The sequence below is a fragment of the Prosopis cineraria genome, unplaced genomic scaffold (assembly GCF_029017545.1).
Source record: "Prosopis cineraria cultivar Desert tree isolate PC_DT_omini unplaced genomic scaffold, ASM2901754v1 PC5, whole genome shotgun sequence".
Classification (NCBI taxonomy): domain Eukaryota; kingdom Viridiplantae; phylum Streptophyta; class Magnoliopsida; order Fabales; family Fabaceae; genus Prosopis; species Prosopis cineraria.
This window is the reverse complement of record NW_026555336.1, coordinates 35,143,167-35,170,707: the sequence shown is the minus strand read 5'-3', so window position 1 is coordinate 35,170,707 and position 27,541 is coordinate 35,143,167. Positions and strand designations below refer to the sequence as shown.

At 31.7% G+C, this 27,541-nt stretch overlaps 2 protein-coding genes and 2 non-coding genes across 5 annotated transcripts; 3 read left to right on the top strand and 1 right to left on the bottom strand.

Annotated features, from left to right (window-relative positions):
* Positions 1-7,292: 7,292 nt before the first annotated feature.
* TRNAV-AAC (transfer RNA valine (anticodon AAC)) lies at positions 7,293-7,366 on the bottom strand. The gene has a single exon. It is a non-coding gene; the product is annotated as a tRNA-Val (tRNA).
* A 1,307-nt stretch (positions 7,367-8,673) lies between these two features.
* On the top strand, positions 8,674-8,747 carry TRNAN-GUU (transfer RNA asparagine (anticodon GUU)). Its single transcript has one exon. It is a non-coding gene; the product is annotated as a tRNA-Asn (tRNA).
* Positions 8,748-17,457: 8,710 nt separating this feature from the next.
* Positions 17,458-21,583, top strand: LOC129311993 (putative disease resistance protein RGA3). 2 transcript variants are annotated; one of them, XM_054954529.1, is made up of 4 exons: positions 17,853-19,317; positions 19,483-20,487; positions 20,684-21,121; positions 21,273-21,583. In XM_054954529.1, the coding sequence occupies exons 1-2, from the start codon at positions 18,974-18,976 to the stop codon at positions 19,826-19,828; spliced, it is 690 nt and encodes a 229-aa protein (XP_054810504.1). In that variant the 5' UTR covers positions 17,853-18,973; the 3' UTR covers positions 19,829-20,487; positions 20,684-21,121; positions 21,273-21,583. The 2 variants fall into 2 exon arrangements, with proteins under 2 accessions (XP_054810505.1, XP_054810504.1); XM_054954530.1 differs by lacking the exons at positions 17,853-19,317; positions 19,483-20,487; positions 20,684-21,121 and adding an exon at positions 17,458-17,838.
* Positions 21,584-23,705: 2,122 nt separating this feature from the next.
* On the top strand, positions 23,706-27,409 carry LOC129311016 (putative disease resistance protein RGA1). The gene is given in 2 exon segments (XM_054952946.1): positions 23,706-23,977; positions 23,980-27,409. Coding segments are annotated over 2 exon segments (3,351 nt in total). The 5' UTR covers positions 23,706-23,784; the 3' UTR covers positions 27,138-27,409.
* The last annotated feature ends 132 nt before the right edge of the window (positions 27,410-27,541 follow it).

Below are 27,541 nucleotides of genomic sequence, written 5' to 3'. Positions count from 1 at the left end.
AGCTTTGGCTGCCATCATAAAGTTTGTCTTTATCCCTGGCAACTTGGGTGAAGTTTATTGGACAGAACAATTTTTTTGGATGGATATTAAAAAATATATGATATATTTATAACGTCATTTACTTTTCATTATATTCTCATTTTCAGAAGGTATCTATCAAGTTTTAATTAAGGGAGATATTGTTTATTTTGTGTTATCCCTATCAAGGTTTCATTAAAGAAATCTCTCCAAGCTGAATCGTTAGACCTCCAAATCTCATTTTTCTGCTGGCAAAAAAAGAATGTTTTAGTTAAAAGTAAAATTTTACCACCCAAAGTATACTTGATATATTTTTTTTTTTAAAAAAAAAAGACTTGGTTTGGATAGAAAGAAAAAGAAGAAGAAGAAATGGACTGGGAAAAACTAGGAATTTTTTTTTCAAAAATAATAAACTTGTTTCCTTTTTTCAAATAGTTTTCTCTTATAATTTTCCTTATTCTATTTTTCTTTCCATCCAAATAAAGGATAAAAGTGCATTTTTATTGTGTAAAAATCTATATTCATTGCAAAAAAAAATAAATAAATAAAAGTTTGTGATATTCCAGAAGGTAGGTACAAATTCTGGAATACCTGAAAGTATTAGGTATCATTTCAGTAGAAAAAATCGAATCCGAATTTGATTGTTCAGTTTTTTTTTTAAATGTTAGTTGAAATATATATATTTTCTCTTTTCTTATTTTTTGCCTCGTTTTATTGTGTCATTCAAACTTTGTCAAAAATTTGAGCAGAAGTATAATTTCTTGAAGCAAGATAAAAATATATAAAATCATCAATATCAATGATCAATGTATGTAATAAAATTTATAATAATTAATAAGCATAAATAATATAGTTTGCCCAATACCGTAATATTTACTGACCACGAAAAAATTGTTTACATAGCTATATAATATTTAATATATTATTGTAAACATATATCGAATTGTAAGCGCAACTTATTCCTTTTATATATATATATATATATATATTTAAAAAGGGGGGGGGGGGGGAATAAGCGACCTACCAGGTGTGTTGAGGATTTGCCCGCCACACTGGCCATGCCCGCCAATCTTCAACCGCTAGCAAAACACGCGCCATGTGCAGCGTCCTTTTTCCTCCATCGCATTACATCCGTCTCAATGCAATGGAAATTGTCTGTTGTTTAATCAATATTCGAATTTGAATTGTTTCAACAACTATTTGACTTAGTACTACTTTTTCATATTTTTTATATTTCAATTCCTGAATTTTAATTATATATCATATGAGATGAGGGCAGTCTTTTTACTTCTACTAAATATCCAGATTTATTAGATAAAGGTTAAAATAAACATTGTTTTCACCTCATTTTTTTTCAAAAATTTTAAATTAAAATGTTTTCATCTCATTTTTATTTAAATTGTTAATTATAAAAATAAAAAATAAAAAAATATTGGAAGATCACTTGCTAAATGATGTTCGACTAATTTTATTTATATGATAGAGAGAGATAGTATTTATTTTAATCTTACTTATAGGATATCTCAATAATTATTATGTTTATCTTTATCATTTTGTCTTTATTAAATCTTGGATGTTTATCAATTAATGATAGATTATTTTATTTTAAAGTAAATATATTTAATAGGGAATAAAGTTAAAAGCTTGTTAAGTTTTTAGATAAAATTAATAAAATTTTATTTTAATAAAAATGTTGAAATTGACTTGTATATAAATAGCACTAAAGGGAGTATCAATGGTTGCAAATTTTGCACGGCACAACATTGATGCTAGGATTGGGAGGAGATAAAAGCAAAGGAAAAGAACAGTGGGTAGAAACTAGAAAATTATTATTATTATTATTATTATTACTTGGCTACATAGAGAAAATGAAGGAGGAGTAAATCAGAAAGAAATAACATTTGAAACTTATATATTTTACTTTCAACTTTTCTCTTCAAATATTAAAAAAAATGTGAAGGGAAAACTTAACTTTTAAATTTATTCATTTTTTTTTATTTTCAGCGTGTTGCCTTCCTTCATTTTCATCATAATTGTCGGTCCACTTTAGTACTACGATTATTATATATTTAAAAATTTAAGAAATAAAATTTAAAATCAGACAAAATAATTTTTTGCTAACATCAGATAAAAATATTTTACAATTATATTTTTATTCAACCAGTAATATATAATAAAAATTATATAGATAATACATTAAAATATTAATTTTATTATATATATAAATATTTTCTATAAAGAATAAAGTTATTGTTATTTATATAAAATTGCAATTTTTTCTTCCTCATGTTTTCTACACCTCAGCGAAGCATATGGTAAACAAAATTATATCACTTCACTCTTTTCTTCTCTCTATTTTCTTTCCTCACATTTATTCTTCTTCATATTTTCCCTTGTGGGCCTAGCACGTCATTGTGTTTTTCTCATGAAATTTTGTGTATTTTTACCTGCACAAATTAATATTGTTTGCACATTCCAAAACGCCTTCCTAATATATATATATATATATACATATACTCTCTCTCTTTTAAATTATAAGATACTTTTAAATAAGTTTCTTTATTTTAAAATATAAAATATTTTGAATAAATTAATATTTTATTAAATACATTGATTTTAATATTATTTTTTTTATAATTATTTTCCTTCCCTTCTATTTTTAATATATTAAATGGTGAGAATTTTTAAAAATTTATATTTTTATTTTAAAAAGATATGATTGTTGAATATATTTAATAAAATTTATTAATATATAAAATTTTATTTAAAAATATTTTATAATTTAAGATGAAGGGAGTATTTGTTTAACTAAGTCTCATAAGATATTAATTAACTATGAATCAATAACTGGTCATCTATATTCGATTAGTATTTATGTCTGCAAGCCCCACCGTCAGTGTTTGGTTCCCCAAATCTGCGTGATTTCATATATTTTTTAAACATATAACTTATATGTGTGCGTATTACGAGCATATAACTTTTATGCGCGTGTGTGGCTGTACATTTTTAAGAGACACGATTTAACGTGATGAACAGGTGAACGCTGCATTCAGTAATATAAAACATTAACCGCTTGCAAATCATGTCCCTATTATGCACCTGACTTTTAGGTGTTAAATTTGGGTTGACACAACTATGCATTTGTTAATTAAAAATAAAATATATTTTAAATTTGCAACCCAAACATCATATATATAATTCTAACCTCAGATTTAAATTGGATGAGTAATTTAAATTCAGCCACTCAATGGGTATTTGATTTTATCAACGCGTAAAAATTATTGAGATGTGTTTTTTTCAAATATTTCAAAATAATATACTGCTGTCTCAAAAAGTTCAAAGTTTAATATACTTTATAAGTATTATATGATAAAATTTCTTCCAATCACTTGATTAAGAGTTTAGGGTTATAATAGTGGTCTCCCTTTCGCATGTAATTAGATAGTGCTCAGTGCCTTTCTGATTGCATACACTTGAATTGAAGCGATAATACATAGTTATTAGGATTAATGAAGCTAATGCAGAATTTTCAATAACTTTTTTAAAAATTAATTTTTTTGTGGAAACCATCTAATTATGAGTTTTTTTAAAAAAAATTGTTTTTTTAGCGCCAATCATAAGGGGGTGACAGACGCTTGAAAAGGGAGGTTAGCAAGTGTGCCCAACAACCCAATATAAATGTGAGTACTAGGGACATGATTGCCTATCAAATCTTGGCCGAGTCATCATGCTCGATATATAAACAAAAACATCCACTGTATCATCACTTATTCATTCACATCTTTCCCAATACTCATTTACAATGAAGTGGAATATTGAGTTTTCAAATGCGGCAAGTAATTTGTTAGTTTTGACTAAAATCTTTCATTTGCATATATAAAAAGTTATGTATTTGAATTAAATGTAAATTCAAATTCATTATTTATTATATAATTTATTTATAATTTTAAATTATTCATATATTTTAATTATTTAAAATTTCAAGTACTTTAATTTTGTCATTCTTTTTGTATTTTCACAATTAGTATCTAGGTCATGTTTGGTTGTTAAAAATAAACGTAATGGAATAAATTAAAAAATTAAGATAAAAATAAATTAAATCACCTTTCTTCCTATAATAAGTATGATAAAATTCATTAATATATATTATAAATGTAAAAATTACCATACCCTTTAAAAATTTCATGAATCATAATTCATGATTTCACGAACTAAGTAACTCCATTTTTTTTATAAATGTGTTCACATATCCCATTTAATCATTTATTTTTACTTTTATTTTTTTAATAAATTTCAGTTCATTCCTTTCTAATGAGCAAGAGGGGCCCTAGTCTCTATCACTCTCACCTTTATTTTGTTTCTCATTGATTGAAGAATTGAGTAAATTTTATCACTCTCAACCTTCCCTTCTTGCTTCAAATGTCAACTTATTTCTATCCTTTCTTTAAAATATTACACTATTCTAAACAAATTATTTTAAAGGAAGAAGAGAGGCGAATTGAGGCTTGAAGTAGAGACAAAAGATTAAAAGTAACACATTTGATTATCTCTATTTTTCAACTAACAAGAAAGGGGCAGAGATGAGGGAAGGGAGGAGAATGATAGATGCTCATGCAGTGAAAATGTAAAGAAAATAAAAGTATTAAAATAATTAAAATTTTAAATAATTAAAGTATATGAATTTTGAAATTACAAAAAAAAAACTATAATAAATTATATTCATATGCTTTTACGTATTCAAATGAAAAATTTAGTCAAAATCAAATTCTTGTATATACTAGCACGGAACACTCTCTCTGTTTTTTTTTTTTTGGGTTAAAAAAACGCAGTGTTGGAGATTGGCGTGTATCAATCCATCAAAATATGCCACGTTAGTTAAAAATAAAAAGCCGGACATTCAATAAGCGACTTCACCTCTGTATTTAGGAAGAAAAAAAACAAAATGTGTAGTAAAATCAAGTCTTGGCACATTGATTGTGGTGGATTGATACAAACAAATCGATATTTTTTCAGGTATAGTTGCATCAGGATGATGTCATAAATAGTTCTTCAAGGTTGTAAATGATAATATTCATGAAATGGAAAACAGTGTTAATTAGTATTGCTTTGACCAGGGATTTCAATTGTCTGGCCATCACTCCATTTCCAAGACACATGATCAACTAGCAGCCCATTCCTGGACTTCACTCGGTCTTTTTTCGTTTTCCTTCGTTTTATTTTTTTTTAAAATGTCTTTATCATTTATAATTTTCTGCAGTATTAATTTTCATTTATTGTTCTATTTTGATAAAAAACTAGAAACAATTTTTTACTTATTCCGCGGAGTTTCAGAAATAAGCTACACTGTTAAAATTTACTATGTATGAATTTTATATTGTATATTAATGATTATTGATATATTCTTTCAATTTTCAGGATTTTCTAAGTTGAGATAAAAAAATGAATACATGCTTCCGATTATTATTATTATTATTATTATTATTATTATTGCTAATAAGGTTGGTGGGGCATGTCTTTATGCAACTCATTTCCTGGCTAATTAAAATTGAGAATGTGGTTTGAATTCTAGATGGAGTAAGGTTGAATTCTGCGTTTAAAATGTTAATCTAATGCTAAAAATGAAGACTACTGGTTTGTTAAATGTCAAAACCAAATTATGACTTTCTCTAGCACGATTTAGAGTTTACCCACCATGTTTTAAATTCATTATGATCAGAATGCTGCGACTTATTATTGTTTTATTTTTGTTAAGGAAATTAAAATATTACTCAAGTTCCTATACTTTGATCATATTTTTTAGTGTCTGTGGTTTATTTTTATTATTCCTCATTCCTTTCATTGGATCCATTAGCAGCGCTAGTCCTTTTGATTTCAAAAATATACACAAGAATCATGGGCTGCCATTTCAAACTGTGTTTATTTGATTGACATGTGCTTGACAGTACGCTGTTAAATCATACGGTGATTTATAAAATAAAAAGTAATTTGAACCAAATGAACTGTGTTAAATTCATGTGAACAAAATAAACAATATCATTTGCGCCATCAATAAAGTGATCAACGATTAATGTTTGGGGTTGAATATTCAACGCAGTAAAAACAACGGGATAAATAAAATAAGGTAGATCCAAAAATTGATAATATATATTTTATAGTGCTAGTGACGGTTTTTCAATGTCGTGTTCAATCTTTTCTAAGGCAGTGGCAAAGGGGACAAACATGAAGAGCTGATATCAAAGTAATGTACAACAACAAATAAAGACCAGACCCCCGTCGATTCATATTTTCAACGCAACAGGAAAACCTCTCACAAATTACCCTGAGGAGAAGAGTACTACGTATCTATATTTTAATCAAATCTACACTATTATGATGAAATTCTAGAATATGTTATACTGAAATATTTTTTAAAAATTTTCATTCTACATCTGTTAAAATAAAAAAGGATGAAATTAGAATGGTTTATGAATAAAACAGAAATTGAATCTAAATAATCTAACCAGCGAGTTTGAATTTATGAGATTTAGATTTGTATTTAAATCAAATCTCTTATTTGAATACACAAAAATTTATAATTTTAAATTTAATTTAAATCTAAATTCATTTATTATTATCATTTTTTTATGATTTCAAATTCTTTTTATATCATAATGATTTGAAATTTCAATCATTTTAGACATTTTTTCCTCTTTGCATTTTCATTATTGGCACCTCTATAACTTTTGTATCTTTTGTCACATTTCATTCTCATTTATAGTTAATTCAAAAATAAAGGTAAACTCATCATTCTCAATTTTTATTTCAAATATCAACTCATCTTTTTTTTTCATTTAAAATTTTTTTAACCACCAAAACAAATAATTTTAAATACATAAATTTTAAATGTGAGATTTAATCCAAATGCTAGCCAAGATAACATCTAGATACATAAACTTGAATTTGAATTTAAAATTTTAAATTCATGTCAAAAAATCCAAATCCAAATTTCTACTAATTCCAGTATACCATAACATGAATTGGGATATTTATATCTGAGAAATGCATACTTGGTAGGGGACAAAGAAGTTAAAGGGCGGATACTGTGGGGATGAGCAAACAGTGAAACATTATGGTTAGGCATCAAAATTAGGTGACTGCAAGTTCAAGTTATGGTACATGCTATGAGACAAGCATTTATTTAGGTCTATACCGACACTGAAATGAAGGACCGTATCCTTAAGCTCTGTTGCAAGCTTTGGCTGCCGCACCCAAAAATTGAGACGAAAAACACCAAATGGCGTCGCCCGGACTCGAACCGGAGACCTTCAGTGTGTTAGACTGACGTGATAACCAACTACACCACGACACCGACGTGGTTTCTCTGCGTGAATCATTTATTATTTTTACACAATGCATTTCAACCACCGCATAACCAAACTAGCAAAGCACGAGACGCCAGTGCGAATCGGATTCAGAAAACCAAATGGCAACAAAAACGAATTATAAAGATAAGTATTTTCAATAAATTATTTCCCTGAAATACCGTTCAAGAAGTTCAGCTCATAGTTTCTTGGGGCCGCGCGTTGTTGACAAATAATCATATTTTATTTTCTGACCTCAGTTGGATTCCAAGGACATGCCAAGTTTAGCTTACTAGCTCCTTAACCTATCACGTGTGCGTAATTTTTCATTCTGTCAAGGGTTAGCAATTTTGGGTATTCATTCACATCACATATATAATATCTGAAATATATCCTGCTATATTTTGCTACCTGATCACCTCTCTGAGTGCCACTTTGGCTTCTGGAACTTGAAAAAGAATTTAAGCTTTGAGAAAATGCGGGGGAATCTGGACCAGGAATTTTAATCATTTTCAGTGTGAAGACTGAAGAAGATGCAGCCAGGTTATAGCCAAGTCTTAACATTTTGAGGTTTCTTTTTCTACATACAGTTGCCAAGTAGACAGACGATACATATCTTTTTGTAACAGTCATCAGAAGCAGATAAAGTAATTAAGAGCATCTGAATTTCAGGGGACCTCCGCTTATGCATGTGTGCGAGACTACAATATTAATGGTTATTGTGGTGCAGAGCATATGGAGAAAAGCCAATTGAGAATACTGCAACCAGATTACAGCCAAGTCTTGACATTTTAAGGTTTCTACATACTGTTACTAAGCAGATATAGACTACATAGTATCTTTTGGTAACATTCAGAAGGTGAGCTATTTAATCAAGAGCTATGTATCTCTTGGGTAATTTCAATTCAGGGTCCTCCGCTTTTGCATGTGTGAGAGACTTCAATATTTATACTGGTTCACAACATATGGAGAAAAATATATATTGATATATAAGCATCAAATTTCGGTTACCATCGATCGGTTCCTGTCAAGTAGAACAATCAGATGCTTTGAAGAATAGTGGTAATGATGATGTAAGCGTGGGATTAAGGTTAGAAGTTTCTGATGCAAAAAGGTGATCTCCCGCTTTCGTGCGCACACAAGTCTATAATTTACATGCTGTATTGTGAATTTTTCATTTATATTATGCTCCCTCCCGTGTGTATGTTAAGATCAAGCAGAAGGCAGCAATCCATGGGGAAAACTGGTGAAGTTTAAACAAGCAAGAGCATTTACTTTAATACTAAATATAAATTAGCATTTCATCCATCCGCTTGCTGGAGTAGCTCAGTTGGTTAGAGCGTGTGGCTGTTAACCACAAGGTCGAAGGTTCAAGCCGTTCCTCTAGCGATTTGTGTCTTTATGTTTTACGGTTTTTCTTGCCTTGAGTAAACATTTTGGGTTTCTACAATGATCATCCGGAGGTCCAAAAATAAACTATTCAGTATAGTTGGTTTCCACAGTAATCCGTTGGCCCATGAGAATTTTTGGGTCTGCAATGATTCCCTTCTTTTTTTTTTTTTTAAGTGAGGCCTACTTTTTTAAATTATATATACTGAAAATCTGTGACCAATATAAGAAAAGGGTAACCAAAACAAAAGATAGAGTCAAGAATAAGAGTCAGACTTAAAGGTCCTATTTAAATAAAGGGTTTAAATTTTAAAAATTATTTTTTTTAAAATAATTGAGTTTGAGGACCTGGCCTTAATAAGCCCTGTAGAAAAAGGTTCGGGCTTGGGCAGCCTTTCAAAATCTATTCTATTATTATTATTATTATTATTATTATTTTCTTTGGTAAAACATGCATTTGAAACTAAGAAGGACTTACTCGCCTGAAGACCTAATCCTACATGCATTACATTATTATTAATTTTAATTTATTCTAAAAGTAATTTAATATGATTTAATAAATATCAATGTACAATATAAAATTTATGATATTTTTTATTTTTCTACAATTATTATGTTTGTGTATTTAAAAAATAAACTATTTTTTAACCAAGATTTGAATTTTTTTATTAGAATTTTAAATGTGTGTTATTTAATTTACAAAAGATTATAAGAATTATGATTTTTTTAAAATTTTAAAATATTTTAATTAATTTATAGTATTTGATTTTTTTTAATTTTTTTAAAACAGGGCTTACAAGCCTAGCCTTGAGCCCTTCAAATAAGAGCTCTGGCCCTTATAGACCAAAGCTTTATAGGAATCCCATACGAATTCTCACTTCTTTTTCAAAAAGCCTTGGAAGATATTTACTATTTTTTTGTAAATTCAATAACATGCTGTGTAAGAAATTAGTTTCTCTGGGAAGTAAAAAAGAAAAGAAATTAGTTTCTCTTCGGCCAACAAAGAGTGCAAGCAACTCTCGAGTTCTTGTTGTCTAGCTAATTAATAGCTAATAATTAAGTAACCATAATTCTCCAGATTATTCATTAATCATTATATTTATGATCATCATCATTTCTTTACTTCTTAAAATTCGGATATCTTACATCCAGTATTTCTGTACTGTATTTAGTGTTTCAGTTTGACATTGGAGCTGAAAAATATGTTCCCAGATTTTCAGCGCGCCATAGAGAGTATTAGACAATACCTCTTGAAGGCAAATTTCAAATGTATATAGTGAAGGTGAATAACGTTTCAGGATCACCATCTCTGCCGTGTGAGTTTTCAGTTTTGGTTAAAAAGATCGCAAGGGATGAGATATATTAATTATGGTTATCTGTCATTCCATCCAACAAAAGACTGGGAGTGGAAGATGATGGCGATGCCATCTGGATAACTTGTGTATTATGCATTATTTTTTTAAAAAAATATTCTGGGACAAACAATAATGAAAATAGCCACAGCATAATGTTCAAGATACCAACCTTGCACAAAATTGCTCATGTTTCACGTCTTTGTACAAGTGATGATTATGCAGCTCGTAGTTACAGTGGATGTTCATCTCTAATTTCCATATATATTTAAATATTCTGAAACATGTGGCAGTGGTGGATCTCTGTTACCCATGAAGATCTGAAAGACCTCGCAATCTTTTAAAGTGCTTGTCTGCTTGAGATGAAGACAACAGGAATGGGAGCTGAAAAGTCTAAGTGAGGTTACATTATCTTCTTAAAATTTGAATATATTACAACATTTTTCTTCTATAATTTGTGTTTGACTTTGGAACTGAGTTAAGATTCCTTGCCCGTCTGGGGGAGCCGAGGTACTCAACAAACAAATTTTAGAGTTCAAGCATGAAACTTCTGTTCCCTTTGCTTGCTGCGGGTGTCTGAAAATTTCAGTGCTGATTTGGCAACTAAGCGTGTTACGATCTTTTCCAATTTGACTTACTTAACGGGTCGTTGTTTCAAATCTAGAATGGGTGGGAAGCATTTTTCATATTCAAATTTGCATCTTCTTTATCTTTTCCTGCCAACTTCCATGCTTAACATTTCAGAAACCATGCTATCATTATCATTCTGGGTTTATACAATTGGATTCAATTCACGCTGAACCTTGGTTTCAATTGAAGTTCATTGTTTGTCTGTTTATTGTTTATGATACAATCACTGTCATGTGGGGAATTATTGCTATGACATGGCCTTTTAAAGAACAGCGGATGAATAGCCAAGATTGAAATTTGAAAGATAGTGTTGTTAAGCTAGCATATTTGATTTGTAGATAGGACTACTTCTGGCACATACTTAAATCTTTAGATTAGGGCTGACAGCAAAGGACTAGTAGTTATGGGCAGATTAAGTTTGGACCAGTCTGATATTGTGCTCTAGATTGTTTTCATGTAATATTCTGACGACAAATCTTCAAAATTCTATTATTTTTGCTTGAATTTTTTCCTCTTGTTAAAAGAATTTATGGAATCAGATCTGTGTATGTGTATAACACATCCAAAGATGTTAATAACTCTATTGTGAGCTGCTCTGTGACTTTCACCCACTATGATCATTCATCATCATGTCCACTCTGGTTTGAGCAAGTTATTTTTCCTTCCCATCTCTCTCTAAGATTTACTTTGCAAATGGGCAAATTAGATCATTTTTATATGCTGCAGATGAAGAAAATAAGTCCATTATCTTAAGATCAGATCCTTATGAAATTCTGCATTTTCAACCTCTGTATTTCATGTGACAGTCATGAAATTTGCTGGTGAATTCAAAACTATTGAAGTCTGATAGTAGCAATAAGATCTGATTATTTTAGCCATTTTCATTGATCATGGTTTGATTTTACTTATTAAAGTAGCTTGAGTGCACGAGGGAAGAAAAAAACCATATTGGTTTAGATTATAGCTTCTCATATCTAAAATCATGATCAGAATTACCTTGTCACTGGTTTCAAATCCTTGTCCAACTGGTTTATAATGATGAAAACCATAACAATCATACCAAAAAGAAACCAAATATGCTGGACAAAGTAACTAAACCATGCAATTTGCTTGAACCTGATACTTGGTGAATCTTTCAATAAAATAATAGACTGAGAGTGAAAATATATATAGCTCATTTAAAGTCATTCATATCTCAAAGAGTGGAAAATCCTTATGTTCATACAGAATTAGGGGGGAATGTAATTTACATTTTTTGAGTTTCACATATTTTCTAAATAAAAGAGATATTATATTTTCCTATGAAAACAAGAGATAATATTATTAACATAACAAGCAAGAACGCATATGATAATATGTACATTCAAAAAGATAATATTATACAAATTCAAACATTTATAAAATCCAGTTTTATCTTTTAGATGTAGTCTTCAAGTTTTTTAACAAGAATAAAAAATCAACCAAGTTATTTTTCAATTTCAAATTCAATACAATACTATTCAATTTCAAATGCGGACTCCACAATTATTTTGCAAATCAACCCAAGTTTTTTTGTGTCCAAATAAAAAATTATTTATCTATCTGAATATTGCAATTTTTTATGGACCTTTTGGGAAAGGATGAGTAATTTGATAAAGGATTTGAATTGGATGAGTAGTGTCAATTTACTCATTTAATAAATATTGTGGTATGATAATATTTGTTTGATTTAATTGAATGATTATAAAAAAAATTATTATATAATATTTAGAAAGTATTAAATTTAAATTTTTTTGGAGATGATGAGAAGTATTTTAATTGTGATGATTGTTTAAATTTTTTTAAAAAAGTATATTTTAATAATTTTTAAATATTGAGATACTTATCCTCTCCATTAAAAAAATATAAAGTATTTTTAACTGAATCTCATCTTTCGATAAAATAATTACTTATATTCAAACTAACCTTATTTTTTTATATTTATTCTTATTTAATAAAATATTTCACCTTAAAAAAATATAAAGTAATCTATTCAATAGGAATATCTTTAAAAAAATGTAATGATTGCATTTTAAAATATTTAAAATATTTTATATTTTTAAATATTTAATTTTTAAAAGAATATTTTATATTTTTTAATAGAGGGAGAATTTAGTAAGTAGTTTTTTTTTTATATACAAAGTACGTAGTTTTGCTTGGAATCTCAAATCAAATGTCATTTTGGTGTTGTGCGGTTGCTTCCATGAACTTTCAATAGCATTTAATTTAATTAATTAAGCCCCACAATATTGCATCTTGCGGTTGTAATGCATCGTTGCCTTGAATAATCTCTGGCTCTCTGGCCTCTGCTCTTCTTCCTTGATTCCTGCGTCCGCAAACTTTCAATTGCATTCAATATTTATAATTCATTTTTAGAGAATTTCACCGCATCTAGCGATCATAAATTCATCACTTTGGACTTTATTGTTTTGTTTTGATCCAATTCGCAAAAATTACTACTAGTCAATATGCTTTTAAAACTACTTTTCAATTTCAAAATTCTTTTTTTATTGCTGACAGTATCTTATTGTTGAGATAATATTATTTAAATTATGATTGGTATTAAATATATAAAAAATAAAATTTCTTTGAATTATATAAATGACATTTTAATATCTTAATGTGCCATAATTTTTTTGAGGTCCATAGGGACTTTTATGTCATTAGAAAATTAATATAAATTATCAAATTGTCCTTAATTTAAATTGTCGCAATCGGAAAATACGATGCGAATGGCGCGAGAGCGGAGGTTCTAGTCTTCACGGCGAGAACCGGATGAACGAGTAATCGTTACCAAAATTTTGAGTTAAATCTTGGGAAACTATTTAAAGGAGGATAATGATGGTCTATGAAAATAGAAAATATGTTTGGAAGTCGATTGAGTGTAGGGAAGGTGTTAAGCACCCCACAACACCCGTTCATCATAACGGTTACCTGAAGCTTGTTGTGCTATATTAATATGGTTTTAAAATTATTTTAATTATCCTTTTTATATTCATGTGTTTGATATAAAAATGATAAGAATTAGGTAATAAATGTTTATTTATTTACAAGGAAGGACTTAACTCAAAATTTGACTCTGAGGCCTACGTATTTTGTGATGGAGATCAAAGTCCATGTAGTTTGGGCTTAAAAGTTGTTGGTGAAAATATTTTTTTGAAGAGAAATTAATTAAAAATAATTCATCATTTTACAAATAAAATAATTTTTAAAATTTTGATATGTGTGCTTTAAATTGCAAGAGTAACTTAATTTTAATTATTTTCTTAATTTTTAAATTTTTGAAATAAGGAAAGAAAAGAGTTTAAGATTATTATTTTTTATATTTTATGATTGAGAATTTAACTGCTATACCTGCAGAGCCTTATTGGCTCATACGATAATGCAATCATTCTAAATATCTGTGAAGATTCAAAAATCTCACATGATAAAAGAGTTAACAACTTAATTTATTTATATTTTTAAGTGTTAGTAATAATTTATTTAAGTGTATATATATATATATATATATATGTTTTTTAAAGAATTTTAATCGTCATACCTACAAAGTTTTATTGACTTATATGATAATATGATTATTCTAAATATCTGTAAAAAATTTAAAATTTCACACGATAAAAGAATTAAATTTATTTAAATATATTTTTAATTTAATTAATTTAATATATAATTTATATATTTCTTTAAAACTTAATCGTTATATTTGCAAGGTCTTATTGACTCATACGATAATACGATTATCTTAGAAGCCTATGAAAATTCAAAAATCTCACATGACTAAAAGATATAATCAATAAATATGATTACAATGCATTAATTTGATTAATTAATTTTTTTAAATTGTGTATTATATCATTATTTACAAAAATCATTTATTTATTATAAAAATTGAAGATCACTACATTTACGAGGACTTATTATCCCACACGATGATATAATTAATTTAAGTCTCTATAAAGATTTTTGAAATCTCACATGAAACTTAAATAAATTATTAATTTGAATTATGAAAAGAGAGCTAATTTTAATGATGGGCTTTTGAAACCCATATTAACCTACAAGATTGATCTTCATGCCTATGAAATCTTATTGATTTACATAGTATGAAATCATTTTAATCAATTATAAAAACTTACATGATTTTCAAACAACTAATTTTATTTGAGACAATTGAAGTTATGTCTATTAAACACACATGGTCACATTCATGCATATTTAAATTTTAATTGTTAAACGGCCTAGCAATCTTTATAATTATGGCTCAAGAAACAACCAAGTGTAATTTAAAAAAATACATTTTCCTTAAGTTACCAACAACATAGGCAACTGCAGCTAACATTGTTCAAACAACATAAAGTGAAACTTCTGAGATTAATCATAAAGGCTAATTCCTAAATTTTAAAAAGCCCCAAAATGTTGTAAGACAAGTATATACTTTAACCTCTAGGGAGAATGAGTTCAAACCACACCTTATTATTTAAAGCCGAACATATTCAAGTTAAAACCATAAGCTTCAAACGTTTATTACCTAAATATTTTCATATAACATTTTGATTGTTAAAAAATAAAGCAGCACGATTCATAACTTCTTAAAAATTTTCAAGATAGCCAAATCATGTAAGCATACTAGCAATTTTAAATATTCAAACTCATAATATAGGACCAGATTTTAGCAACATACATCTACTAATTTCAGATGTGCCAACTTTCTTGTGTCATATTTTTGTTGACATCTTAAACACACCCCACAAACATACATAATTCATGTAAACCCAGAGTAATCGGCTAATAGAATACGATCATCAGGCTTACAACAAGCAAACTTAGCAAATATTCGAAAAAATGGTTTCAGCCTTTCAATTCATACAACTCTGAATAAAACAAACACCCAGCAAATCAAATTTCATAGAGTAGAACATGAAGTGAAATCAAGAGGCAGAACGAGAATTTAAATCACAAAAATGAATTCTCAAACCTATTGCAGTAAGGAGATACCAGTCCTCGGTCCTTCAGAAATCCTCTTCTTCCTCGATCCTTCTCACGTTTTCTCCCCAAGTAGAAGCAAAATCTCAGATCCTCGGTCCTTTCTTCATCAATTTCCTGATCTCTTTCTTATCTCTATTTTTTTTAGAAAACACTCGTCTCTCAGTCTCTCGGTCGTCTCCTCTCTCCGTTTCTCTCTCTCTTTTTTTTTCAGAAAGAAAAGCTCGTCTCTCAGTCCCCTCCCTTTTCAGCCAATTTCTCCAGCCTTATATAGAGAATAGAAGGGATGAACGATTACTCACCTGCTCTGCTTCTTGCTTTTCCCTTCTCTTCCGCTGCATTTTCTGCGTGTGTGCCGAAAGCTCTCTCATCTCTGGCTTTGGTTTTCATTTTTGCGTGACTCTTCTTTCCTCCTTCTGATGCGCCGGCGAAAGCCATTTTCCTCCTGCTCTAGTTTTGTTGCCGTGTGACTCTCCTTTTGTGCCTGACCGAGTGCTTGCGTGTGTGCTCTGGTTCTCCTTTTTTTTGTTCCGCGTTTGCTTCCCTCTCCCTCGTTCTTCGTCTCTCTTTCTTCATCTCTGTTTCTCTGCATTTTTGACGTCTGCCTCTGTTTTTTCTGCGTGTGGTATCTGACTTCTTCAGTCTTGCGTGTGTGGCTGTGTGTCTACTTCCCTCTTCTTTTCTGAGTTTTCTTCTTCTGCATACAGTGCTGAAACGGGTAGACAAATATTGAAACCGATGGGTTAAGGTTTAACCCATCGGTTTATATTATTGTATTATTTTTTTTTAAAAAAAAACTATAATTCTTTTTTTTTTTATTTTTTTTTGCTTTTTAATCATGTTTACTAATTTTAAAAATTAAAAAATAAATCTAATTTTGAAGCAAGCATATATATATATATATATGGAAAGATAACAAAATTTAAAAAAAAATTTAAAAGAAGTTAACTTTCAAAAATTAGTTCCTAATATCTTAAATGGTTAGAATAATTTTAGAGAGATTTTTTTTAAAATTTAAGTAAAATTTTGTTGAATTATTATTACTTTTTTTAAAATACAATCTTAAAAAGGATTAAATTTTGTTTTTATATTTTTATATTTTTTTAGTGATTTATTATTATTTTTATTAAATTTTAAAAAAATGTTCAGACAAAATATAATGTTCACACAAATATTAATTGTTATTGATAAGTTTTGTTTTAAAATTCATAATTTTTTTTAAAAAATCACCAGAATTTTATAACAATTCACAAGTTCTTATTTGAAATCCTGATATTCTTTCAGTGTTGCAAATATCAATTGTCATCTACAAGTTTTATTCTCATATTCACAACTTTTTTTCTTAAAATCACAAGAATGCAATGGCAATTCACAAATGCGCATTTGAAATCCTGAATTGAGAGCAATTTGGTTATTTATATTAATTTCTTAATGATAGAAAAATCTTTAAGGGCTTCAAGAAAATTACAATCTTTTGAAGGATCAAAATATCATTTACATAATTTAAAAGAATTTTATTATCATTTCTTTTAAATATAAGCATCTCTTTCAACGAGAGTTTCTAACATTGATTTATCATGTTTCAAGTGACTAGCTACTCTGTTAGACATACTTGAATTATTATTAATTTTCTATCCCATCGGTTGCTTCCAAGAACCTTATTCCGAATGTCAATGCTACATCTGAAGATGGATTATTTAATTCCAGTAACACATTGCCTTCTTCCCTCCACCCTGTGAGATTCCCTATTAATTTTACATATCACAATTCGATTCATCACCGATCTGCCCTCTGGTTTACTGCTTCATTATCCGATGGCCGAGTCTGTGCTTGAAGTTGCCCTTGAGAATTTGGGCTCACTCATTCAAAATGAGCTTGGATTGATTCTGCGTGTCAATCAAGAAATGAAAATGTTTTCCAACACTCTCACTGAAATCAGGGCCGTGCCTCAAGATGCTGAGGACAAGCAACTCACAAACAAAGCTCTCAAGAATTGGCTTTACAAGCTTCAAGATGCAGCTCACTTGTTGGATGACATCTTGGATGGGTGTTCGACTGAAGCTCTTGTTTTGGAATCTCAAGGACTGCTTTATAGAACAAGAGACAAGGTACAATGCTCTTTCTTTTCCTATTTTCATCCCAAGCTCATTTTCTTCCGACATAAATTGCCAAGAAAATGAAAGAGATAAAGCAGAGATTAGAAGAAATTGCTGTGGAAAGGATCAAGTTTCATTTGCGTGACTGTTACTGAGAGGCAAAAACAGACATGAAATGGCGCTGTACCACCTTAAACATTACCAGACCTCAAGTCTATGGAAGAGAAGAAGATAAAGAAAAGATTGTAGAGTTTTTGTTGGCCATGCATCAAATTCTGATGACGTGTCAATCTATCCCATCGTAGGCATAGGTGGTCTTGGAAAGACTGCACTTGCCCAACTTGTCTTCAATGATAAGAGGTTGGTTAATCATTTTGAGCTAAGTATCTGGGTGCGTGCTCCAAGAGATTTCAGTTTGAACAGAATCTCAAAAGCTATAATAGAATCAGCATCTAGGCGGAACTATGAAGATTCAGATCCAAAGGCACTGGAGAGACGCCTTCAAGATATGCTTCGAGGAAGGAGGTATTTGCTTGTTCTGGGTAATGTATGCAATGAGGACAAAGAGAAATGGGATAGGTTCAAATATATATTGTCTTGTGGGTCAAAGGGTGCTTCAATTTTGGTCAGTGCTCATCTTACAAAGATTACAAGCATCATTAGAACAATGCCTCCTCATCAGTTATCAATGTTATTTGAAGATGATTGTTGGAAGATGTTTAAACGACAAGCTTTTGGACCAGACAAGGAGAAACTTTCAGCGTTTGTGGCCATAGGAAAGGAGATAGTGAAGAAGTGCAAGGGAGTGCCTCTTGCAATTGAGGCCCTAGGAAGCTTGGTGCGCTTTAAAAATGAGGAAAAGGACTGGCTCTATGTTTTGGAAAGCAAGCTTTGGAGTTCACCACTAGACGATAATACTATCATGCCTGCATTAAAAATAAGCTATTTGAGCTTACCTGTAAAGTTGAAACAATGTTTTGCCTTATTTGCATTATTCCCCAAGGATGAAGTAATAAGTAAGCAACTTGTAATTGGACTTTGGATGGCTAATGGCTTCATGTCTTCAAATGAGATGTTAGAAGTGGAAGACGTTGCTAATGAGGCCTTGAATGAATTGTAGTCAAGATCTTTCTTCCAACATGTCGAGATGGATAAATTTGGCAACATTACAAGGTTCAAGATACATGATCTTGTTCATGATCTCGCCCAGTCTATCATGGAAGAGGAATGCCACTGCATTAAAGATGATGCTGGTGCAACTAATTTATCTGTGAGAACCCGCCATCTTTCATTTTATGGCTCTGAGGGATTTTTTGGGCGTGATTCAATCCATCTGCAACAAGTCAAATCCTCAAAGACATATTTCACAGGAATCCAGTATGATGATCATTTGACACTTAATGATTTGCTGAAATGTCATTCTTTGAGGGTGCTCTCACTCATGAGCCAAGGAATGTTGTCATCTTCAATTGGCCACCTTAAACATTTAAGGTACTTGAACCTTTCTAACGGCACTTTTCAAATGCTTCCTGATTCCATTTGCATGTTGCAGAATTTACAGATTTTGAATTTGGAGAATTGTTATCTTCTCATGACATTATCTAACAACCTGAAATGCTTAAAAGCTCTCCGACATCTATATTTGGAACAATGTAGATCATTATTCATCTTGGCCCCTGAGATGGGTGAGCTAACTTCCTTACGGACATTAAATATATACATTGTTCTTGATAAAAAAGGGTTCCTTTTGGAAGAATTAGGAAGCTTGAATCTCAAGGGGGAGCTCTACATCAAGCACCTGGAGAGGGTAACAAGTGTGATGGATGCCAAAGAAGCAAATCTAGCAGCCAAGAACTTGAACGATTTCGGGTTATCATGGGAAAGAAATGAAGGATCACGGTCACAGAAAAATGTGGAGCAAATTCTTGAAGAGCTCCAACCCCATGCACAGCTTAAAACTTTGATAGTGACAGGATATATGGGTGTTCAATTCCCAAAATGAACGGCCAGTCCTACCTTCAAAGATTTATACCATATAGAACTTGTTGGCTGCAAAAGCTGTTTATGCACTCCACCACTGGGGAAACTTCCCTCTCTGAGGAAACTAGGGTTAGAATCATTGAACTATGTGCAATACATAGATGATGACCTATGATGATGGAGTTGCAAGTGGTTTCGAAGCCTTGTAGTATCTAAGAGTTGGAAGTTTACCAAACCTCATAAAATTATCTAAAGAGGATGTCGAAAATAGTTTCCCATGTCTTTCCACTCTGGAAATCTCTAGATGTCCTAAATTGGAATCCTTACCCTACCTTGGATCTGTAGCTTTTCTAAGAATTACAGAGGAACACAACCAATCTTTATTTAGCTCAATTTATAATCTTCCCAGTCTTCAAACACTTTGGCTTCTTTATAATAATACATTGACTACTTTCCCAGATGGGATGCTCGGAGGCCTTGCTTGCCTCAAGGAACTCCATACTTTGAACTACACCAAACTCGAAGCACTTCCAAAGGAAGTCATTAGCTTTAAGTCTCTTGAAGAATTGCATATTGTGCAATGCTGTAGACTTGAGCCCCTAGCAGAGCCAGTGTTGCAAGGCTTGCACCCTCTCAAAAGACTGAAACTTTGCTGGTATCCTAAGTTCAAATTCTCTGCAGGTATTCAAAATCTCACTTCTCTTGAGGATCTAAGAATTCATACCTGCCCCTTGGTGGAATGTTTCCCTGAGGCGTTACAGCATATTTCCACCCTGCAATCTCCATCTATATATGAACTTCCAAACCTAACATGCTTGCCTGATTGGTTAGGAAACCTCAAGTCACTTAAATCATTGTTTATTTCCATTTGCCCCAGGATAATGTCATTCCCAGTGAGCATTCAATGCCTTGGCAGTTTGAAAAATTTAGAAATTTATGCTTGTCCTGAGTTACTGAAGCGATGTGAGGAAGAAAAGGGGGAGGATTGGCACAAAATAGCTCATGTTCCACGGCTTCATATGGAAAGCAGAACGTTCGTGCCCAGCGAATTAAATGATACAAATTTCTGTCATTACAATTAAATTTTAAGTCTAATCTCTAATCTGACTATATTAAAAAGAAATGCCATGCTGCTTAGACTGAATAAAAAGCAGCACTATATCCTAGTTTATTTTAGTCCTTGGCTAAGTTTATAGATGTTCCATTTTTTTTTCCTTTTCCAGAAACCATAATATATTTCTACGCAAATGAGTTTGTAATTATTTTTATTGTTCACAGGTATTTTTTTATTAGAGGTAATCCTGCTAATGAATCGGTAATTTCCTTTAACATGTTTGTTAGTTTTTCCAGAGCATCTTATCTCTTACCCTGTCAATTTTTCCACATATTTATCTATGACAGTATTTCTCTAAGAGCAAGATTTGTTTTATTATGGCGCTGAAAGTTATATGCTTCCCTCTGTTCAGGACTCTGAATGGATGAAGACTGTCTCTCTCCAAGACAATTGAGGACTTCAACGATGAAAATTCACTTATTTGGCGCTTCCTGCTGGTGCCTTAGGATTTCACAGTGCTTGTTCTTTCTAGGAAAGTTGGCAATTAAATTTCTCCTTCGTTTCTAGCGCCTTGTTGAAATGTGGAACTAACGCCTACCCTAAACTTGCATTGTTCGGAATCCATCTTTGTATAGTGCATGGTGCAGATAAGTTTTTACTCCTTTTATATTGTGCATAAGCTTGAGAGAAATTAATAATATGTATATATATAAGCTTGGAATGCGGAAACTAGTGCCTTCCATAAAGGTTTGCCTTCATCCAACTTGAACCTTGCACTAACGTCTCGTAGCTTCCAACAACTTCCCTTTCCACACATGAATAATTCAATATTAGGATGTGAAGATGGATTCCTCGCTTTGTCACTTCGCACTCCCATCAACTCGGATACTTTTCATTTATAAAAATAAATATAAACAAATATTATATTTTAAAAAAAGGATAAAAAAGATTATAGATATAAAAACAAAAACAAATGTCATAGAATCATCTTTTTTTAATTACATAAATGTAAAATAACAATGATAATAATTCAAGGTGTTCTTATTTCCCCCCTTAAATAAACACTCCAACAGGGAAGCTAAAAACATATTGGCTATAAAATACTCCCTCCATTTAAAAATGTAAGATATTTTTTGAGAAGTTAAAACTTAAACATTTAAAAATATAAAATATTTTTAACCTTTTCAGGTAAAATTATTGTCTTTTTTTCAAAAATATTCATATCAATAATGACTTTATATTTATTATAAAGTATTTAATATAAGTAAATATAAAAAGATATAATTAATTTAAAGGTAGGTAATTATTTTATTAAAAAATAAAATTTAATTAAAAATATTTTATATTTTTAAATAAAGAAAGTAGTCATCTTCTCTCACCTGAACTTCTTTAGAGCAAAATTCTTAGAGTTATATAATAGTCACCCTGCCCTGCGGGCCAGTAAGGGAACATCATTTTCTACCATAAAAGCCAAACTTCTGAAGTTCATTTCCCTGCCATATGTCAGACCTTTCTTGTTCCTTCCGGGAACTTTCTTCTCCACGTTATGAATACTGGCATCCAGGGGCGGAATGAGATGCACGTGAGCAGTGAGGGAGTGCCGGAATGGGATGAGAGGGAGGGGGTATAGACATAACACCATGCACAATTAAAATAATCTCCCATATTATACGCACACATACAAATACACAAATTATATATATATATATATATATATATCTCTCTAGGCTATAATATGTGACATTAATAGTGTTATAGTTTTAAAAAAAAAGTTAGTTAAAATCTTAATCTTTTAAAAAATTATATTCCTTCTGTTAAAAAATATAAAACATTTTTAATCAAATTTCACCCCTCAATAAAATAGTTATTTACTTTTTAACTAATCTTATCTTTTTATATTTACCTTTAATAAATACCCTATAATAAATATAAAGTTATTATCAATAGAGGCACTTTTGAAAAAAAAATAATAATTACACCTCGAAAGATTAAAAATGCCTTATATTTTTTAATATTTAACTTCTCAAAAAATGCCTTATATTTTTTAACGGAGGGAGCATATCTTTTTAATTATTCACTCATTAAATATTTTATATAAGTGTTTCAATAATGATATTTGACATTCCAATACATAATTTTTTTCAAAAAAAAAGTAAAAAAAATAGGAGTGTAGTTGAAAAAATAATTATAAAAATTACCAAATATCAAGTGTTTTAGACTAAGCAGAGCTTTTAGCAAATACATCATACTGTGATTCAAAGGGAATTCACTCCCTTCACCCCTTCATGTACACTTCTCAATATTTTTTACATGTAGATTAAAAAAATTATTGGATTATTTTATTTTTTAAAAAATATCTTAATAGTTCTCTCATACCCTTATTAATTAAAGAGAAGCTCATCATGCCGTGTTCAAGTTACAAAAAATCATTAAAATTATGGGGAGTAAAAATGGAGTATCATTTGATATTCTAATTGAGTATTTTATAATTTTGACCAACTTTTATTTTTGAAAAGTACCTTACAATATATAGGATCAGAGAGAACATAAGTATGTCATACGATTTTATTTTAAACATTTTAAAAATTTTCTAAAAGGTTTATATAATTATACATAATTTGGTAGCTAATATTTCTAAATTATAAATTTTTTTTGTTTTCTAAAAGCCCCCCCCCCTCCCCAAAAAAATTATTAAAGCTGGCTTCGCCCGTCCTGGCATCTAAAGATGGGTTATTGAATTTCATTTATGCATTTATTGAACATTCTATCAACGGCCTCCTTTGCCTCAGAGTTTCAGTTTTGGCTTCACAAATCAAATAGTTGACTTTTGACCCATAAAGGATCTGCTTATCATCTTGCCTGATCTGTTCATTGGCAAGTGTTCAACCTCATCATTAGATTCTTTTAATCTTCCAAAATAGATTATGGCAGAGGCTGTAGTGGAAGTCGCGATTCAGAATTTGAGCTCACTCATTCAGAATGAGCTGGGACTGTTTCTGGGGATCAATCAAGAGTCGAAACGCCTTTCCAGCATACTCACCACAATCAAGGCTGTGCTTGAAGATGCTGAGGAGAAGCAACTCACAAACAAAGCTCTCAAGAATTGGCTTCAGAAGCTTCAAATGCAGCTTATTTGCTTGATGACATCTTGGATGAATATTCAACAGAAGCTCTTGGGTTGGAATGCCAAGGACTTAAGGGTGGGTCACCAGACAAGGTACAATGTTCTTGCTTATCCTCTTTGCACCCCAAACATATTACTTCCCGTTACAAAATGGCCAAGAAAATGAGAGAGATAAGAGTGAGGTTTGATGAGCTTGCTGAGGAAAGACTAAAGTTTCATTTGCGCGAGACAGTTACTGAAAGAATTGAAGTCATGGAATGGCGCCAAACCACCTCAATCGTTACCCAACCTCAAGTCTATGGAAGAGAAGGAGATAAGGAAAAAATTGTAGACTTCTTGGTTGATCATGCTTCTAATGTTGAGGATGTATCAGTCTACTCTATTGTAGGTATGGGTGGTCTAGGGAAGACTACGCTTGCCCAACTTGTCTTCAATCATGAGAGAGTGATCGATCATTTTGAACTAAGAATTTGGGTCTTCGTCTCGGAAGATTTTAGACCGAAGAGAATGACAAAGGCCATTATTGAATCAGCATCTGGGCATGCTTGTGAGGATATAGACTTAGAGCCACTGCAACGAAGGCTTCAAGATCTGCTTCGAAAAAAAAGATACTTGCTTGTTTTAGATGATGTGTGGAACGAAGACCAAGAGAAGTGGTATAAGTTGAAGTGTGTATTGGCTTGTGGATCAAAAGGTGCTTCAATTTTGGTCACCACTCGTCTTACAAATGCGGCGTCTATCATGGGAACGACGCCTCCTCATCCATTATCAATGTTGTCTGAAGATGATTGTTGGGAATTGTTTAAGCATCGAGCTTTTGGACCAGACAGAGGGGAACGTCCGGAGCTTGTGGCCATAGGGAAGGAGATAAGCAAGAAATCTAAGGGAGTGCCTCTTGCTGCTCAAGCACTTGGTAGCCTTTTGCGCTTTAAAAGTGTGGAAAAGGATTGGCTCTATGTCAAGGAGAGCAAGATCTGGAGTTTACCACAAGACGAGAATTCTATATTGCCTGCCTTGAAAGTAAGTTATTTGAATTTACCAGTAAATTTGAGACAATGCATTGCCTTCTGCGCAGTATTCCCTAAAAATGAAGAAATAAGCAAGCAGTTTGTAATTCATCTTTGGATGGCTAATGGCTTCATTTCATCCAATGGAAGTTTGGAAGTGGAACATATTGGAGATGAAGTGTGGAACGAATTACATTGCAAATCATTTTTCCAAGATATTAGAATAGATGAATTTGGCAACATTACAAGCTTCAAAATGCATGATTTGGTTCACGATCTTACTCAGTCTGTAATGGGGGAAGTGTGCAGCTCTATTACATCTAACAATGCAACAACTAATCTGTCTGAGAAAACTCGACATCTCTCGCGTTATGTTGGTGTACCGTCTGATGGGAAGCCTTCATTGAATTTACACCAGCTCAAATCCTTGAAGACCTATATAACGCCTATCTATTATAGTGATTACTCTCCTCCTGATGCATTGCTGAAATGTTATTCTTTGCGGGTACTTGACATCATGCATCTGAAAGAGGTGCCACCCTCAATTGGCCGTTTGAAGCATCTAAGGTATTTAAACCTGTCTAATGGTGCCTTTGAAACGCTCCCAGATTCCATTTGTGCGTTGTGGAATTTGCAGATTTTGAGATTGGACAATTGTCATTATCTTCGAAATTTACCTGATCATCTAAAATGCTTAAAAGCCCTCCGACATCTATATTTGGAAGGGTGTATGTTTTTATCCAGCTTGGCCCCTGAGATGGGTCAGTTAACTTCCTTGAGGACCTTAAACATATATATTGTTGGCAAGGAAAAAGGATTCCTATTGGCAGAGTTAGGAAGCTTGAAGCTTGAAGGAAAGCTTGACATCAGGCACTTGGAGAGGGTATCAACTATAATGGAGGCCAAGGAAGCCAATTTGGCGGACAAGCACCTTAACAATTTGGTCTTGTCATGGGAAAGAAATGAGGAATCAGAACTGCAGGAAGATGTGGAGCAGATTCTTGAAATGCTTCAACCTCATACACAGCTTAAGACCTTGGAAGTGGAAGCATACATGGGAGTTAACTTCCCACAATGGATGGGTAGCCCTACCCTCAAAGATTTATATCTTATAGAACTTGTTGATTGCAAGAACTGTTTACACCTTACACTGTTGGGGAAACTGCCATCTTTGAAGAGACTAGATATATATAACATGCTTCATGTGCAATACATTGATGATGAATGTTATGATGGTGAAGTTCCAAGAGGTTTTAAAGCTCTAGAAATTTTGAAGATCAATAAGCTACCAAACCTCGTCAAACTATTGAAGGATGGAGAAAACATGTTTCCTCATCTTTCCATGATAGAAATTGCTCAATGTCCAAAGCTGGAATTGCCCTACCTTTCCTCTATGATTGAACTAAAAATACTAGAGAAATGCAGCGAATCACTGCTGGGTTCAATTCATAATCTTCACAGTCTACAATCCCTTTGGTTTCGTTACAATGAGGAATTGACTTCCTTTCCAGATGGGATGGTTCAAGGCCTCACTTGCCTTAAGGAGCTCCACATTTGCGACTATACCAAGCTCCATGTACTTCCAACTGGACTTATTAACTCCAATGCTCTTGAAGAATTGCATATTGAACTATGTCAAAGCCTTGAACCACTGACAGAGCAAGTGTTGCAGCAGCTGAAATCTCTGAAAAGATTAAAAATTGGCTGGTACCCAAAATTCAAATTTTCTGCAGGTTTTCAATACCTCATTTCCCTGGAAGATTTGATGATTGGAAGTTGCCCGGAGGTGGAAGATTTCCATGAGGCTTTACAGCATATCACCACTCTGCAATCCTTGTCTTTATTTGATCTTCCTAATCTAGCATCTTTGCCTGATTGGTTGGGAAGCTTTAGGCTGCTCAAGTCATTGTTTATTTCAGAATGCCCCAAGATAATATCACTCCCAGTGAGCATTGAAAGCCTTGGCAATTTGAAAACTTTGCACATCCACGTTTGCCCTGAGTTACAAAGGAGATGTGAGAAGGAAACAGGAGATGATTGGCACAAGATAGCTCACGTTCCAAGTATTTATATTGGAACCCAGTCATCTTTACCTGACGGATATTTTGGTCCACGCTGGTTCACCACCGATCTGCTGTTTGATTGACGTCCATTTGCTTTTTCACCTTGAAGCTCTTTATGTTGTCTGTTTTTGGTAATGTGGTTAGATGACCCAATCAAGATTTCCCCCTTACATGACTCATTCTGTCCTGTTACTGACATTTAAAAGGTTTCTGTAGTTTACCGTTTCCTTCTTGCATGGCTTGATATTAAGCCACTTGTATTCGCCTGTAAATCAAGACAACAATTTGCCTTCTCCGTACTACTAGAAAAGAAGTTTCCAATCCAAAATTTTGATGGTTTATTACAACATTTCATCTATTGAAACACTGGAGGTGGAAGATACCAACGATGAGGTGTAGAATGAATTGCATTGGAGATTTTTTTTTTTTTTTTTTTCAAGACATTGACATCAATCAGAGCTAGCGACGTTAGAAGTGACCTCAAGGC